This window comes from Xiphophorus couchianus, chromosome 1, assembly GCF_001444195.1.
Source record: "Xiphophorus couchianus chromosome 1, X_couchianus-1.0, whole genome shotgun sequence".
Taxonomy (NCBI): Eukaryota; Metazoa; Chordata; class Actinopteri; order Cyprinodontiformes; family Poeciliidae; genus Xiphophorus; species Xiphophorus couchianus.
In genome coordinates, this window is record NC_040228.1 from 12,667,693 (window position 1) to 12,683,060 (window position 15,368).

At 38.4% G+C, this 15,368-nt stretch overlaps 1 protein-coding gene across 1 annotated transcript; it reads right to left on the reverse strand.

Moving 5' to 3' along the window:
* Positions 1-794: 794 nt before the first annotated feature.
* Positions 795-14,882, reverse strand: tmem201 (transmembrane protein 201). The gene is made up of 11 exons (XM_028018822.1): positions 14,672-14,882; positions 13,505-13,625; positions 13,192-13,386; positions 12,899-13,078; positions 12,263-12,621; positions 11,973-12,173; positions 7,029-7,252; positions 5,549-5,611; positions 5,180-5,470; positions 4,876-5,004; positions 795-2,217 (listed from the first exon to the last, which is right to left on the reverse strand). The coding sequence occupies exons 1-11, from the start codon at positions 14,779-14,781 to the stop codon at positions 2,120-2,122; spliced, it is 1,971 nt and encodes a 656-aa protein (XP_027874623.1). The 5' UTR covers positions 14,782-14,882; the 3' UTR covers positions 795-2,119.
* Between the last annotated feature and the right edge of the window lie 486 nt (positions 14,883-15,368).

Below are 15,368 nucleotides of genomic sequence, written 5' to 3' on the forward strand. Positions count from 1 at the left end.
TTCAACCATAAAAACCTAACTTTCAGTATAAGTGAAATGACGCGTTAGCATCATATCAATGACCTTATGGTTAATGTAAGGTAAAGTGTTCAGATCATTTTTCTTTGGACAGATGTCGTCTTCACTGCTTTGGATCAAACTGGCTTCAAAGGCAGGAAGTTGAGGCTATTAAGATTCAACGTGAATCAACAACTTATAGAATATTTTAGAGTTTCTTCCTCTTTTCAGGCCGTTTGGGACATCTGGAAACGTATCTTCTGTTTACCAGAAGATATTCACACATGCAGTGGACCATTTTGAGAACATTAATGTCTATTATGGGATACATCTTCTGCACCCGTTTTCACCCACGTAAATGGCTGAAAATGCCTCAGTGAATAAATAACTATCAAATTTAGAACAATATAAAAAACTTTAATGACTTTCTAAGTCGGGAGGACGAATGCATTTTTCAGCATGAAGGAAGAGCACATAAGGTCATTTGGTACATGCAAAAACTAAGTGTTCAGAGGTCAAAACAATGAAACGTTGTGTCAGTTATCAGGAATTCCCCCAGACAAGGACCTGTGGTCAAATTTTAAAAAGCAGGAATGCATCAGTGTAAGCCAGGATCTCCAGCACAGCAGGGTAAATTAAAGACATAAGAATATTTGATGGATTTTTCTATTTAATGTGAAGTATCAGTATGCTTCAAAAAGGTTTGACAAAAATACTAAACCCTAAGGCAGAAAATTGTGTGAAAAAAGTAAATCTGTTGGTCTTTAAAAAAAAGAAAAGAAGAAAAACAGCTCAAATCGAGTTACAAAAAATACATTTATTTAAAAATAGCACTGGTACAGATGAATATTATACCAGAGAGTAACACATTCAGCTGAACAGCAGAACCACAAACCTTCAAACCACTGATGTAAACAGACAACTTCATCTCATCAATATCTCTGATTTAGCACTAGTGAAGTCCAAAGAAAACAAACATGCACTGTGTTCATTTTACCGATTAGAAAAAATCTTTTTGAAACAAATAAAAATGTTTGTTTTTTTCCTCTGTGAGGTTAATCTTGTTGGAGTAGAAAAGATCATTTCTGTTCAAACATGATTTCAAACGTAAGCCCGTCACACTTCAAGTACAAATGCGTAGGTATGTTCAGTGTACAGTGTGTTGAAAACCTAAAGGCTGCCTAATGAGAGCCTCGTGCATCTGTCATTAAACAGTCATTCAGAGACCTTACAGTAGCTTTTTGTTTTTTTTCATTGCTACAAATCACTTAAAAAAAGGTGAATTAAAAATTCTAATTAGCATCATTTGTCTAAGAAAAAAAAAGTCACGGCAAAAAAATAAAATAAAACTAAAATAGTCCCGATGTACACCAAAAAAGTCCTATACAATTTTCACAAGTGTAACTTACATCAAATCAACATTCACACTAAGCGTACCAAAACACCTGCACTCACGTTACACGATTTTAAACCCACATAGTCCAAGAATTAAATATTTAACTCAAACAGTCCAAGCAAACTTGCAATGACTAAATACTACTAATAATAAAAAAGATATTCTTCTTGATGGAGCTAATGGTTGACTGGATAAATAAATATAAACAAAGATACTTTATTTTATGAGAACCTTTTCAGTAGTGAATAAATGTAACCTTTGCATCAGGCGAAGGTAACAACAGAGCGCCAGTGAACCGTTTCGCAGCTGAATGTACACGACAATACACATCAACACCACATATCTTTACATTTCAAAACAGAACACGTTTCATCTCAGGAACAAAGCGTGCCCCTTCATTTTGACAGAGAACCAGAAAAGATTTTCTGCTAATGAAAGGCACCCAATCACGATCACTGCCAGCAGGCTACATGTGACCCCTCGGCGACGAATCGGCATCGGCTCAATCGTGCATGGAGCTTATTTCAATCTAGACAAAACAGGAGGTCTTACTCGAACTGAAACGTGTCTGCTGAAATCTGCTGTGTTTTTAAGTCAAACGCCAGCAGATGGTGGGGCAAAGGGGGAGGTTTCTGGTATTGGAGGCCAGAGACATAAAAAAAAGGTCCAGAGGCTTAGTCTCTCTGTTCAGTTCATGAGAAAACCAGCAGGAGACTCGCTGAGGCTTCAGCCCCAGTTGTGGTAGAGATAGAAGCAGCCGAACAACAGGTTGGCAGTCAGGCTCGTCAATAAAACCGAGGGTAAGATCAAATGTTTCACAAAACCTGAGAGGAGAGAAAAAAAAGAAGAAGAAGAATCTCAATTAGGCAACAGGAACTTTTCGGCTTGTTGTCAGCATTTAAAATTTCAATAAACCGGAAACAGGACTCTTCTAGACCAAGGTTTAAAAAAAACGCTAAATATTGACATTCTCCCATTTACCATAAAACCCAGACAGACCTTGAGATGATGGGAATTGGTAAATAAGTACAGATCACATTAATTAAGCATGCAGCTGCAGGTTTTCTAATGGTGGGGAAATCTGAATAAGACTGAACAGCTCTCAGGGTAATACTGCTTTAGAAAAACATTACCACAAAAACTATGTGTGCATCTAAATGGTTTCCCAACTTTAACAATTTAAAGGGCAAAATTTGTGATTTTCCTTTTTAATTATGCTCAGGCTCACAATAGTCACATTTATTACCATCCTGAAATTTAAGAAACATCTGAAACCCCCCCCCAAAACAAAAAGAAAAAACTGAGCATTTAGCAGCAAACAACTCACTCAAAAGTTGGATTAGACTCGCCTCATGTACAGTTCGCAAAGCTCAGCTTTTATTACAAAACACCTGGGACCTCATGCATAAAGCGTGTGTACAAGTCAGCATGTATATAAATTAACTTTGAGAAAATATACGCACACTTTTTTGCTGGCGTGAAAATGTGCAGCAGCCACGCAAACTTTTTCTGTGGACAATAAACTACAAAGCGTCAAAACTCACCTAAACACACTGAAATCTGACTACATTCGGTGTTATTTAGACCAAGAAGCACCAAACCCGATGTTTTTCATGATTTTAATATTTTACTGTTTAAACGTAAACGATGAAACTGAACCGCATTTATCCTCAGACAATAAGCTAACACGCACACAAAATAAAGAAAATAAAAATAAAAGTATGTGAAAACCTTCGCTCGAATGTAAATAGTACTTTTCCTCAGTTTTTGTCTCATAAAGATGTAAAGCATTGGTCCGTGCGCCGAAGCACATGGACTGCATCTGCGGGGTCATTTCTTTCTCACTAAAAGAAGAAAACAGGGTTGGATCAGCAGTTTAACTCAAACCTGCTGATTAAAAATAATCAACAGGTTTGACTAATCAACAGGTGAGCCGCGTAATTGTGGAGCGCTTTGGCTCTGATGGAGAACATCGCCAATGGAAGGATTCAGATGGAGCGATTGATCAGAGATCATATTGATCTGCTGGGAAATGTTGATGATGGTTTATGAGCGCTTGGATTGCTCAGACTGATCATCCCGGAGCTTTGAGCAAAAGAGCCGTGCGGTACCGGTACCGGTCCAGCTGCAGTCATCCTTCAGTCGAGCTGCCCGCTTTGTGAATGCGCCTTATGGACATAAAGCCTTCTACTATTTAGAACAAACGTCCACTTTCCCCACTCAAAGGACTCTCTGACTCTCTGTCTGTCTTTGAATCCCAGCTGAACGCGCTACTGATTCAAACAGGCATTTGCACAATCTCTTTATTTCTTTAATTTGGATTTTTTTTTTTTTTAAATGTTTTTTTTTTATTTTTGTGAGATGACATCAAAGCACATTTTAAATAAAATCTATAATTATTATTATTGTAATTACCATACTTATACTGCTTCGAACAAGGACGTTGCCATGGTTATTGCTTCGTGGTGGCAGACTTCCAGGTATTTATACTAATTTACATATATATTTGTGGGTGGCGACAGGGCGGACCAGCAGCTACGCTCTATTTCCCGCAAATTAGGATTAAGAAAGGAAAGCTGCGTGGCCACGTGCGTGTGCACGGCTTTATGCATCCGATTTTTTTTGTGCGCAGCACTTTTTTTAATTTTTACGTACGCCAAGTTTTAGTGTGAAAACTGCACACTCTTTTATGCATGAAGCCCCAGGACAATTGTGAGCCACACAATGAAGAGTTTTATAGACATTTCTACAGTCAGTAGAAACAACGTTTTGACAGCAGCAGCTTGGAGACCTTATAAACTGACACCTGACGAAGGAATTCAAAAAGTCCTGTGATCAAACCCAATCTGCCCTGTAATTTACCACGTTGATATGGCCGATTGTCATAAATAATACAATTAAAAAAATTAATATGGCAACATTTAGACAGACCTTGCAATTTCTGGTTAAGCCTTGACTGTTTGTATTATCAGTAAAAAAAAAAGATTATTATTTGCACAAGCGTCAAACAACTTTTTCTAACATAGTGAATGGAAGCAGCTGAAAATTTTTTCTACAAATAATTAGTCCATCCTTGAGAGTGAACAGCATTAAATGGCAAACAGGTCACTATGCTATTCATTGGCCAACGTACAACAATATATATTCCTATGTAGCTATATTTTACATATTAATACATGCAATTTGATCCTACAGAGTTACATAAAGTCATTCATTTTGGGTGGAAAAGTTCAAATACTGACACAAAAGCAGTCAAACACTGACTTCATCATTATTTCGCTGACACAATGACAAAAAAAAAAAAAAGGAAATCACTGTTTCAGCTTTTTTGTCTGTAAATTCATGCACTGAACATCATCTGCAATCTGGGAATAAAACTGATAAAAATGACAAATAATACTGCACAGATTAGTAAAATATTTTATCAGCAATTATTGACTTAATGAGTTACTCTTGCTTCTACTTACAAATAGGACGCCTACCTTTTTGAGGAGAGAAGCTCTCAGGACTTTGTGTTGTTGTTCCAACCTGGCAGGCGGAGGACGCTGAGGAGCTGCTTTGTTTCTCCTCTTCTTCTATCACACTTCCATCTCTCAGTAAGCAACTTAAATCTACAACACAATCACATCAAATTACCCAAAACCACTAGCTAAAGCATCTCAACCATGCCATAAACCTTAGCCTTACACACACTCAGGCTCGACAATGTTCTACACTGCCATCTAGTGGTGCTACATCCAACCTACAACAAACACTACTCTGTCCAGGTCAACCGGAGACTCCTACCGTTCTGGCTTTGGAAAGGAGAGACGTCTCGTGAGAAGCAGCCGCTGTAAATTGAAGGTGTCGGCTCTACGCAAAAAGGAAACGAGGACAAAGGTGGAGAAACGAGTTTTGGATATGCTTCGCTGGAAAAAAGACGGAGCTTCTGGCCGGTGATGTTGAGGCGAGCCGGACTGATGAGGGGACGGCGCTGCCTGGCCGAGCCAGAACTGGACGTGACCGACCCGGCCACTGAAGGCGTAGGAGAGGGGGCCGGGGACGATGGGCGGCTCCCGGACTTCAGAGAAAAGTGATCTGAGAAAAACAAACCGGTGAAAAAAACCAACAACCTCATTCTGTACTGTGGCGTCAGAGAAAACTAGAGTTTGGTACCTGATGATTGTGAGTCTTTGTATTGTGAGCCAGGTCTACTACCACTAAAAAGATAGCCAGAACCTGAAGATGAGAAAAAACACAAAATGCATACATTTTCTATAAATAAAATAAAATCCATAAAAATTATTTTTGTTAGCAAAAAAGAACAACTCTAAGTTTTGTCATGTAGAGCTCAACGCAATGAGAGAAAACACCATGAAAACACACAAACACCTCACCTAAACCATTATAATGAAAGTTTTGAGTTTTTTATTTTCTGAATTATTTATTCAGATTTATTTGTGCAAATAACAAATTGTCAATTTGATATGACGTTGCTATACGTTGGATGTTTTTATTCTTTGCCATGACAATCAGAACCAAACGTGGAGAAGCAGGATTCAGTTTTATGCTCCTCTAATCTGGAACAGACGTCCGGAAAACTGCAAAGATGCTGAAACTCTGAGGCTTGAAACTCAAACCTGTTTAGAGCTGCCTTTGATTAGTAGGTGGTTGAGCATTCATTAACATATTTGATGCATATTTGCTTGATGATTTTGTTCATGATGTTTGACAAAATGTAATATTTATTGCTTGTTTTGCAATTGGTAACAATATTATGCTTTTATGGTGTAAAGCATTTTGAGCTGCTTTGCTAGGGCTGCACAGTGGCGCAGTTGGTAGCACTGTTGCCTTGCAGCAAGAAGGTCCTGGGTTCGATTCCTGGCCGGGGTCTTTCTGCATGGAGTTTGCATGTTCTCCCTGTGCATGCGTGGGTTCTCTCCGGGTACTCCGGCTTCCTCCCACAGTCCAAAAACATGACTGTTAGGTTAATTGGTCTATCTAAATTCTCCCTAGGGGTGTGTGTTGTGTGTGAATGGTTGTTTGTCCTGTATGTCTCTGTGTTGCCCTGCGACAGACTGGCGACCTGTCCAGGGTGTACCCCGCCTCTCGCCCGGAACGTAGCTGGAGTTGGGCACCAGCAACCCTCCCGACCCCATTAGGGACAAGGGTGAACAGAAAATGGATGGATGGATGGATGGAGCTGCTTTGCTACCGATATGTGCTACACAAATAAATTTGACTTCAATTTATATACTATACATATATATACATAACTATAACACTGAAAGTGTAAAAATGCCCTTGATCCCACATTAGCAGCAATTTAAAAAAAAAAGTTTTCACTTTTTAAATTTTCCCCCAGTTTCAATCTTAACTTAAAATGAAGCATTTTGCTACATGTTTTAAAAGCCATACCATTTTCATAAAAACATTCAAACTGGACATTTTTTAACCTTTTGTTTACTTTTTTTTTTTTTTAATATAGTGCGGGATGATAAGTTAATGAGTTGATCACACTATTGCAAGAATAATCCAAATCTATTCAAAAAGAACTATAGCAACCTGTAAGTTGAATCCTACTCAGAAGCTGAAAAAAAAAAAAAAAAAAAAAAAAAAAGGTTTTATAAACTCCAGTTTAGATTTCCAACGTTACCTGTCCTTGTGAGGGAGGGGACCGTCCCGAGGCAGAGGGCTCTGCTGAGGCGTCCGGGCAGAGTGGAGGGGGAAGCTTTGCGCTCGCGAGGACCGTGCTGGCGGCTGATAAGCTCAGAAATGTTGGGGGGTGGAGTGAGGATGAAGTTGTCTGCCATGTCGGTTGGGTGAAAGGGAGGAGGCTGGCTGCTGAAGGGTGGGACTGCAGAGCTGCCTGAAAGGTATCTGCAACACAAAGGCAATGTAATGGTCTACTGACTGAAAACACGATCAGAACCAAACTGGTCCGTTGCTGAGAAATGATTCTGGGCAGCATCAATAATCGGTGTGGAAAACTAGACGGAACAAACAACGTTAAAAATAGCTGGGTTTTGTTGGAGTACAGTTGAGACAAAAACGGCAAGCAGACCCAACTACCTCAAACAATAAATTACTGCAGGTGGACATCCAAACCGGGGTCGTAACTCGAAGTGTGTTAATGCTGCATGTGAAGAAGAAAAGCAACCACATAGCATTGGCTTTACAAGAAAGAAAAGCATAAGAAAACACAAAAAGCAGAGATTTGATCTCTGCAAAAAGGTGGAGAAAAGATATAAAATGCTACAGTAGGTGTGTATAGTGCAACATACAAAAGATAGAACATAGAAACATAGATAAGAAGAGGAGAAAGAGACAAGAGCACAGATGTCACATGATGGTTGATAAATAAAATACCAGAAGTCAATTTTGTATTTATTTGTTTATTAAAGCCAACAACAGGAAGCACAAAAAAAGAAAAGAAAAATCAGCAAAGTAAAGCCAGACATCAAATCACGCTAGTATCCATAACACAATGTTTCTATGTGCAAACTCCAAGAAACCTCTCAACAGTGATGAAGCTCCCTTTTCATGGTTGCTACAGATCAGAAACCAGAGAACAGATTGATCGGAGACAAAACGTTGGAAACAGATACGACAATCTGTTAAAAAAACAAACAAAAAAACCCAGCCTTTATGTCTATGGGGTCCACACATCGCTGCAACATCCATGGATGAAATATCACATTTATTAGCTACATGCTACACATTCACAATAACAGAGAAGGTGAAAAATATCGACATTATGCTGTTAAAGAGGAGCAATCAATATTTAAACCACACAAAATATGTTTGCGGTTCCCATAAATAGTACCTTATATGTGAAAATTACCATAAGGGTTTTAATACAGTGCTTTTACAGCTTAATGTTTACTTAGCAAAACTAACACTCAGACAGCTTATTTTACTGATACAGGAATTCACCCCAAAAGGCAAAAAAAGATCAATATGGAGGCTGGGGATAATTAATATCACAGCATACGAAACAAACAAACAAACAAAATATTTATAGCCAGTTTTGGGTACAGTATGTAAAACTTTGGCAAGTTGTGCTTTTACATAAATACGTAAGACACAATTACTTAAGTAGCAATTTGGCATTTGAAAATACAAATAAGGTTTTTCAGTCTGATGGGTTTTGAAAAAGGCCAATTTCTCCTTCAGTACTGCAATACTTACAGTATGGAAAGTTTTGTTTGCTACGACTGTAAGACGCACTTGAATTTTTCCACATTCATCTTGTTACAAACACAACATTTTACATATTCCTCTAGGATTTAGTGTAACACACAATTGAGAAGTGAAAGGAAAATAACAAATTCTAAAGAAATTTTAGAGATGAAGATCTGAAAAATGAAACATGCATTTGAATTCAGCGCCCTTTACTCCAGGGATGTCCAATGTGCGGCCTGGGATCATTTGCGGCCCTTAGAATAATTTTGTGCGGCCCCCGACTAATGGTCCATAACAGTACAAATTTGACCCTTCAGCAAATGGACCTGATGCAGACGGACACTTTTTTGTAATTATTTAGAGTGAGATTGTTAATAAATCTTATTCCTAAATGGTAAAAGTGACAACACAAAGTGTCTTTTCTCTTATTAAGGCCACAAATATGAAGCGACTTTTAAATCAAAACATCAGTAGAGGAGGCTGAATACAGATGGACACCAAAATATTAGCATTTTATTCACGAAAAACAGTATGCAGCATGTTCTTCCTCCTCACAAATATGAAGCAATTTGTGTTGCTCTGTCATATAAAATCCAAATAATACACCCTGATGCTTGTTGTTGTAATGCGACAATGTAGAAAAACAAAGGGGCATGAATACTTCTACAATGCAAATTTCATAATCAACAGACGTGGCATCAAATGCCAGTATATGCAATACTCTAAAAACACCTTAAAGCATCTAATTTATATGTGGGGTTCCACAGTTATGGGGAACCAGAAGTAAATTCACAGCAATAAATACAGAAAACTACAATAAAGTTGATATTTTTTCTAAAAACAAGCAAACTACATTTCTCGTCTTATGATTTTCACAGCCTGTCAAACGCTGAAATGTATTTTTTATTTTCTTTGAAACGCCTAACACTACAGTTAATAACTGCACTAAAAGAAAACATCTGTGCAGTTGGAGACACATTTTTATCTGTTATTATCCATTTTCATTTAGTGAAGTTAAATAAAGTAATACTGAGAATTGGTGTGGTTTGACGTGTTAACTTCATGCAACGTTAGTGTTGGTACAAATGTATCAACAAATTAGAATGATGATTAGAGGAATATTAGTATTGTACAAATATTGTAGTAATCATTGCACCGCATTTTCAGAGCATCTCTGTGTACATAATCCCATAAAACACTTTTAACAATGTTTTAATCTACAAAGCAAACCTAAACAAGCTGTTTAGTTGTCAGGTATTCCTCTATCAGATTGCTATGATCAAGTTAAACATGTTTAGATAACTACAAACAGTATTGTGCAAGAATGTAGGCACTTTACATGTTTTTGCTAATGGGAGGCATTTGATCAGATCCAATCATGTTACTATGTATCGAAGTGTCAAAGACTTAAAATGTTTGTTGGTTAGAGTATGCAGTCCTGCTCTAATTGACATCACCACTACCAACATGTCACCATACATCAGTCTACAATTATAAAGAAATGAAAAAGCCATGTGTAGCAGAGGTGTTGAGGAAAAGACCAAATATGTGAGAGCAGGACTCCTATGAACTTTCCACTCAAAATTAAAAACGTTCCAGATTCAGATTTATTTTATTTTTTTTACATTTTAGACACTTGAGTAACTGAATAGCAACCTAGCTGAATTTTACTATTTGTTCTACTAAGAAATAATGAAAGCACACACAGCTGAAGCTGGATTCCAGACTTTTCTTCCAGACTTTTCTAGACTGCTAAAAGCAGCGTAGGAAGGCATGAAAAACAATCTTAATACCGCTTTACGTTTCTACAATTTACAGTTGATCACTACAGACAAATAGCATTTCAGCTTCTTGCACAATATTGTACAGAGCAAATGTTTTCCAGTGATTAGAGGTATTTTGGTGGAGACAGATGGAGGATCATTTTAAAAGAGGAGAGGAGACAGTAAAATGTCAGAATATTCACATGGAAACCAGACCGAGACTATGACCGTGCACAGTTAATAATACTGGCAAATGCAAGAACTTATGGCAAAGGAAAAAGGTTCAAATTTTAATTTTAAAATATCAAACCTGATTATGACATTAATCATCTTAAATGTTTTACATATCATAATTTAAGAAAAAAAATAGCTAGAAATGTAACCTATTTAGATGACATAACTGTCTGGTCTCCTAGCCACAAAGAGCTACTGTACAAACCGAAAACGTAACAAGATCTGCCTGAAACGGGCATCGTCCCCACAGTATGCTACCTATAAGATTACAGGCTTTTCTTCAGTATAGATTTTTAAAGTATTCAGCTACTGTAGTTCAAAGTTCTTGCTAAGTTTTCCGTTTTTTTCAGCTCTCAGAATTATGACTAGTAAAAGCTTTTTTGAGCAATTCTTAGGAAAATCAAACTTACATGTGCAACTTTTTTTTCTATACCAACACTGTGTAAGCGGCAAAGCTAACACACCGAGTGTTTGTATGAAACAAAACCGTCATTCAGCTTTAGAAGTCGCTGCTTTATGCGCTCAAGGTAAAACTTTTCTTTTGTACAGCTGCGAGTGATTCGCACAAACACAGGCCGAGATTTGTTCACATTTTGAGAGTTAACATTAGTAATTCATGCAATGGCGTCTAGGTAGTGTTAATATTAATTAGTACATTCAAGACATTTTTAAACAGAAATCCTAGAGCTATAAAAACATACAGTAGCTAATACTGATAGGAATGTGACTACAGTCCCGCAACACTATCACCTTAAATGTGATTTTGTTAATGGTATGTATAGTTAATACTCTAAACTAGTAAAATAAATGTTAGTTTCACACAATGGATTACATAAATGTTTGTCCCACCTTTGAGAAACATGGAGAACATTTTCTAAAATCATCAGACCTCATCGGTTGAAGTTGATCTCTTCAACTTTTTCTTGCATGATTCAGGTATTATGGAAAACCATGTGTCTACTGTAAATTATTACACTGTCCTTAAGTAAAGAGTTTGCTATTTGAATGTCATCAGTCGTTCTCACAACAGTATAGCAAAGGGACAGAATAAAAATAGACAGTGAAATAGAAAGAAATGACAAATAGATTTCCTCAAATAAAAACAAAGTTATTTAAAACACTTCTAGAGGACTGGATTTAGGTTAAGCTCTATAGTGTTGCATTATCCAATACAGATGCCATCATTCGTTCTGAGATCAGTCTGACAGTCACTGCAAGAAAATGACAACTTATTCAAACCATGATTGATAAATTAAAAGAGCTATTTATCTAATGAGGGGCAGGTACGGGTTTTTATTTGAGGAAAAACCGACCACAGCTATGTTCGTTCTTCTTACACAAACCACCCAGAGAAGACTACATGTAGACTCTCAACATTCAAACACAACGTGAACATGTATTACTGCTCAGAATCTGACCTTCGATATCTGGCTCTTCGTTGACCCAGTGGCTTGTGAGTCGCGGCGGCGGCAGCGAGGCTGACGAGGCAACAGAGGGAGGTGCTAACAAGCATCACTGAGTTCATCCAGCTCGGCATATCGGTCAAGTAGCTCTCAGCCAGGCAGAGGCACAAGACGACAAACCACAGGACAGAGGCTATAGCGTCGATTCTCCTCAACCTGGAAATTCAAACCACCAGAGCTGTTTTTGTTGCAAATTATAAGTTAAAATATCGAACAGAAGCGACAAAGACGTGGTGGACGCTTACCGCATCGGTCCGGCTAAGAAAATAGCCGTGAGACAAGTTATCAGGCCCACGGACACTATCGCCAGCTGGTTGTCCCTGCCGTGCTGCCAGACTAGCTTGGCGTTCTCAACTGCCTTTTCTGGGATGACGTCCAGCAGACCCTGCCACACAGGCAAACCTGTGGCGTTGCTGGCGGCGGACTCATTGCTTGATTTTGGCTTTGGAGGAACAACGCCCCCACTTAAGGTCTGAGGCCCATTTGGAGAAAGAGGCTGTTCTGGCAATTTATAGACAAACGTAGTGAGAAGGAAAGCACAAATCAGGAAGGCCAGGGCCCGTAACAGTACGACTCCGGTGGGTGAGGACAGAGAATGGGAGCTCTGTGGGAGAGAAAACATGGCTCCATTTCTACTCCTTCCATTGAAGAAAAACAAGGAACAATGCATCATTGGAACATAAGCAAAGGTTGACAAAATAAGACTTCAACAACTCTGTATGTTTGTGAAAATTCAGAGTAAATCTATCTACATGTTTCATGTAACGTGATCATTTTCATGGTGATATTTCCACGGCTGCCGTCATATGCCAATTTATTATGTTTTTCTTTGGCTAAAAGCTCTACTATATTGATCTATTTAGACTTTTGGTTGCACTCACCTTCACAAACCCCGAGTCTGATTCTCGGGAGCGCCGGAGCTGGTGGGTTAGGAGCCTCGTGCGAAGCTGGCGGTTTTGATATTTTATGTAATATTCCACCGCAGTCTGACATGGTCTGCATAATTTAAAAGTCTGCTCCAGGTGATGCTTGTAGGCTTCGATTTCCTCATCGTAATTGTCCTAGAAAAGCAAAGAGAAAGACAAAAAAAGGGATCAGATTTGGAATCCCTCCCCCCCCCCTTGAAAATTTGATGCTTAATTTTAATTTGAGCACATTAAAACTGATTACTTACGTCATCTCTGGGAACATATGAAGCCAACTGCTTGATTTTCACAGTCTGGTTATTGTTGCACTTCCTGCACAGCAGCATTTGACAGTTAACCCACTGCAGAGTCTTCGGTGTCTCAGATGAAGGAACGCTTCCAGATACACCGTGGTTAAGATGCTCCATGTACTGAGCTGGGATGGGTTTGTTGTAATCTCCATTCTTATAGAGATAAAACAAACAGAAAACAGAGAAAGTACATAAAAATGCACCGATGTGATAAAAAACCCCAAAATAAAATAAAATTCCAAAGCTAAAAAAAAAATGTTTTGGAAATTACCTCTTGGAAGCCATTGTACTGGTCACAGTTGGGACAATCCCAGCAGTTCCTGTTTCCATAAGGCACCACTGTGTTCTGATTGCAGAACCAGCAGTTTACATTTGCATAAGCAGGCTTCTTCCTGTAAGCAATAAGCAAGTTTTAGTTGATTCTGTTCTTTACCAAACATACTGATGCACATTCCATCACGTTACGTCCCAGAGGCAGCATGCTACAAGCGGAAAGTGTGGAAGAATTAACAACTCATGGGCGTATGTGAACACATCCTGCAGAAGTTTTAAAAAGGTTACGCTAACAAGACCTGTTATATTTGTCAAATATACACATGCAAGAGAAAAGTGGTGGAGTAAGTGGCAACAACTCCAGTTGTGAAAAGTTGTGACAGTCATGGTGTGTAAACTGAGGAAAAGGCTACTCATCACCCTCAGTAACAATACATATTTAGGATTAAAAATGCATCAGTCAATAGGCAAGTGGGGAATAATTCTCCCCTTGCCTATTAATTTTCCTCTTAAACATGGAAATTGAGATTTTTTCCCCCGTTAATTTAATGTATTAAAACTAAGAACTCCCATCATTGTCAATAAGTAAACACATATAAGCAAGTGAGGTAATGTAAAGCAATTTTTAATTTTTAGGTCAATAGAAATCCGACGAAGCTGATGAGGGCAAGCTATGATGCATAACCGGATCAATCTTATAGTTCTTTCGTTATTTTTAACAAGTAAAAGCATACTACAAATATCAAGGCACTAGCAGCATTTTCTTAATTTACACGTTCCGCTACAAAAAATGGAAAAAGTAACTCTCAGGTTCGACAGCTGGGGAGCTCACAAGGTCGGTATGGGCCACAACACCTTATTAGCCTTGTTCTTGCACTGGATAGCATCAGACTTGAGCAACATGAAGAAATTAAAGCTGTATGGAAGTGTTTGACAATAAGTTGGTACAGCTGTTAGCATCGTTAGCACACAGGCTAGCGTATGTTCGCAGACAAGTGCTAAACACGAGACAAAATGCACGTATGCATTCTTGTCAAATAAGCACTTAATCTAAATAGTTGCAACAGTTCTTTAAAAAGCAAATTAAACGTAAAACATTTTTTTCCTAACCGTGTTAGAAATCACAGGAGACTGGTTTAGATGGCCGAAAAGGCGGAGCGTTTACCTGGAAGCTATTTTGTAGAGCAGCGATCCGCCTGCAATAAACGCCGCAGCTCCAACCCCGCCGTACATTAGCTGAGGGTACTCCAACAGCAGCATGTTAAATGTCTCCATTTCTAAGCTGAAATATTATCGTAGTGTTTTAAACTGCAGAGGTAAACACTCCGCGAGGGCGCACGCGGTACAGAAATTCCTTTTGGTCACGCCCCCTTGTACAGGAAGCGGAAGTGCGTAGGAACTACAGGACGCGTTCCATTCAGTTTATCCGCTGTTCTCTGGGGTAACATTTTTAGGCAAACATTTCCGTAAATGGGTCACATATTCAAAATTGTGGTATATTTGACCTAATTTCCGTTAAGGTACTCAATGACAATAAGCGTGTTATATTTTTTATGGCAAACTGTTATTTACTTTACAAATTACAACGTAGGACGTTTAAATTTCATTTCATCATCTATTTCAGCAACAAAGCCAGGGTCAAATGAAAAATACATTGAAAACAGTTTTTTCCCCCCTCCAGATTTACTACTTCCGAGGTACCTCAAATGCGGCACCAAAGTCTTTATCTGAGATTATGACTATTTATACATTTTTTATTTATGACTATTTTTTTTTTACATGTTGTTCAGAATTAAATCTTCCTCTTTTCAAAAACGTACAAATAAATCTCCAAAGAAATTCCCAGGAAACTTCAATCAACT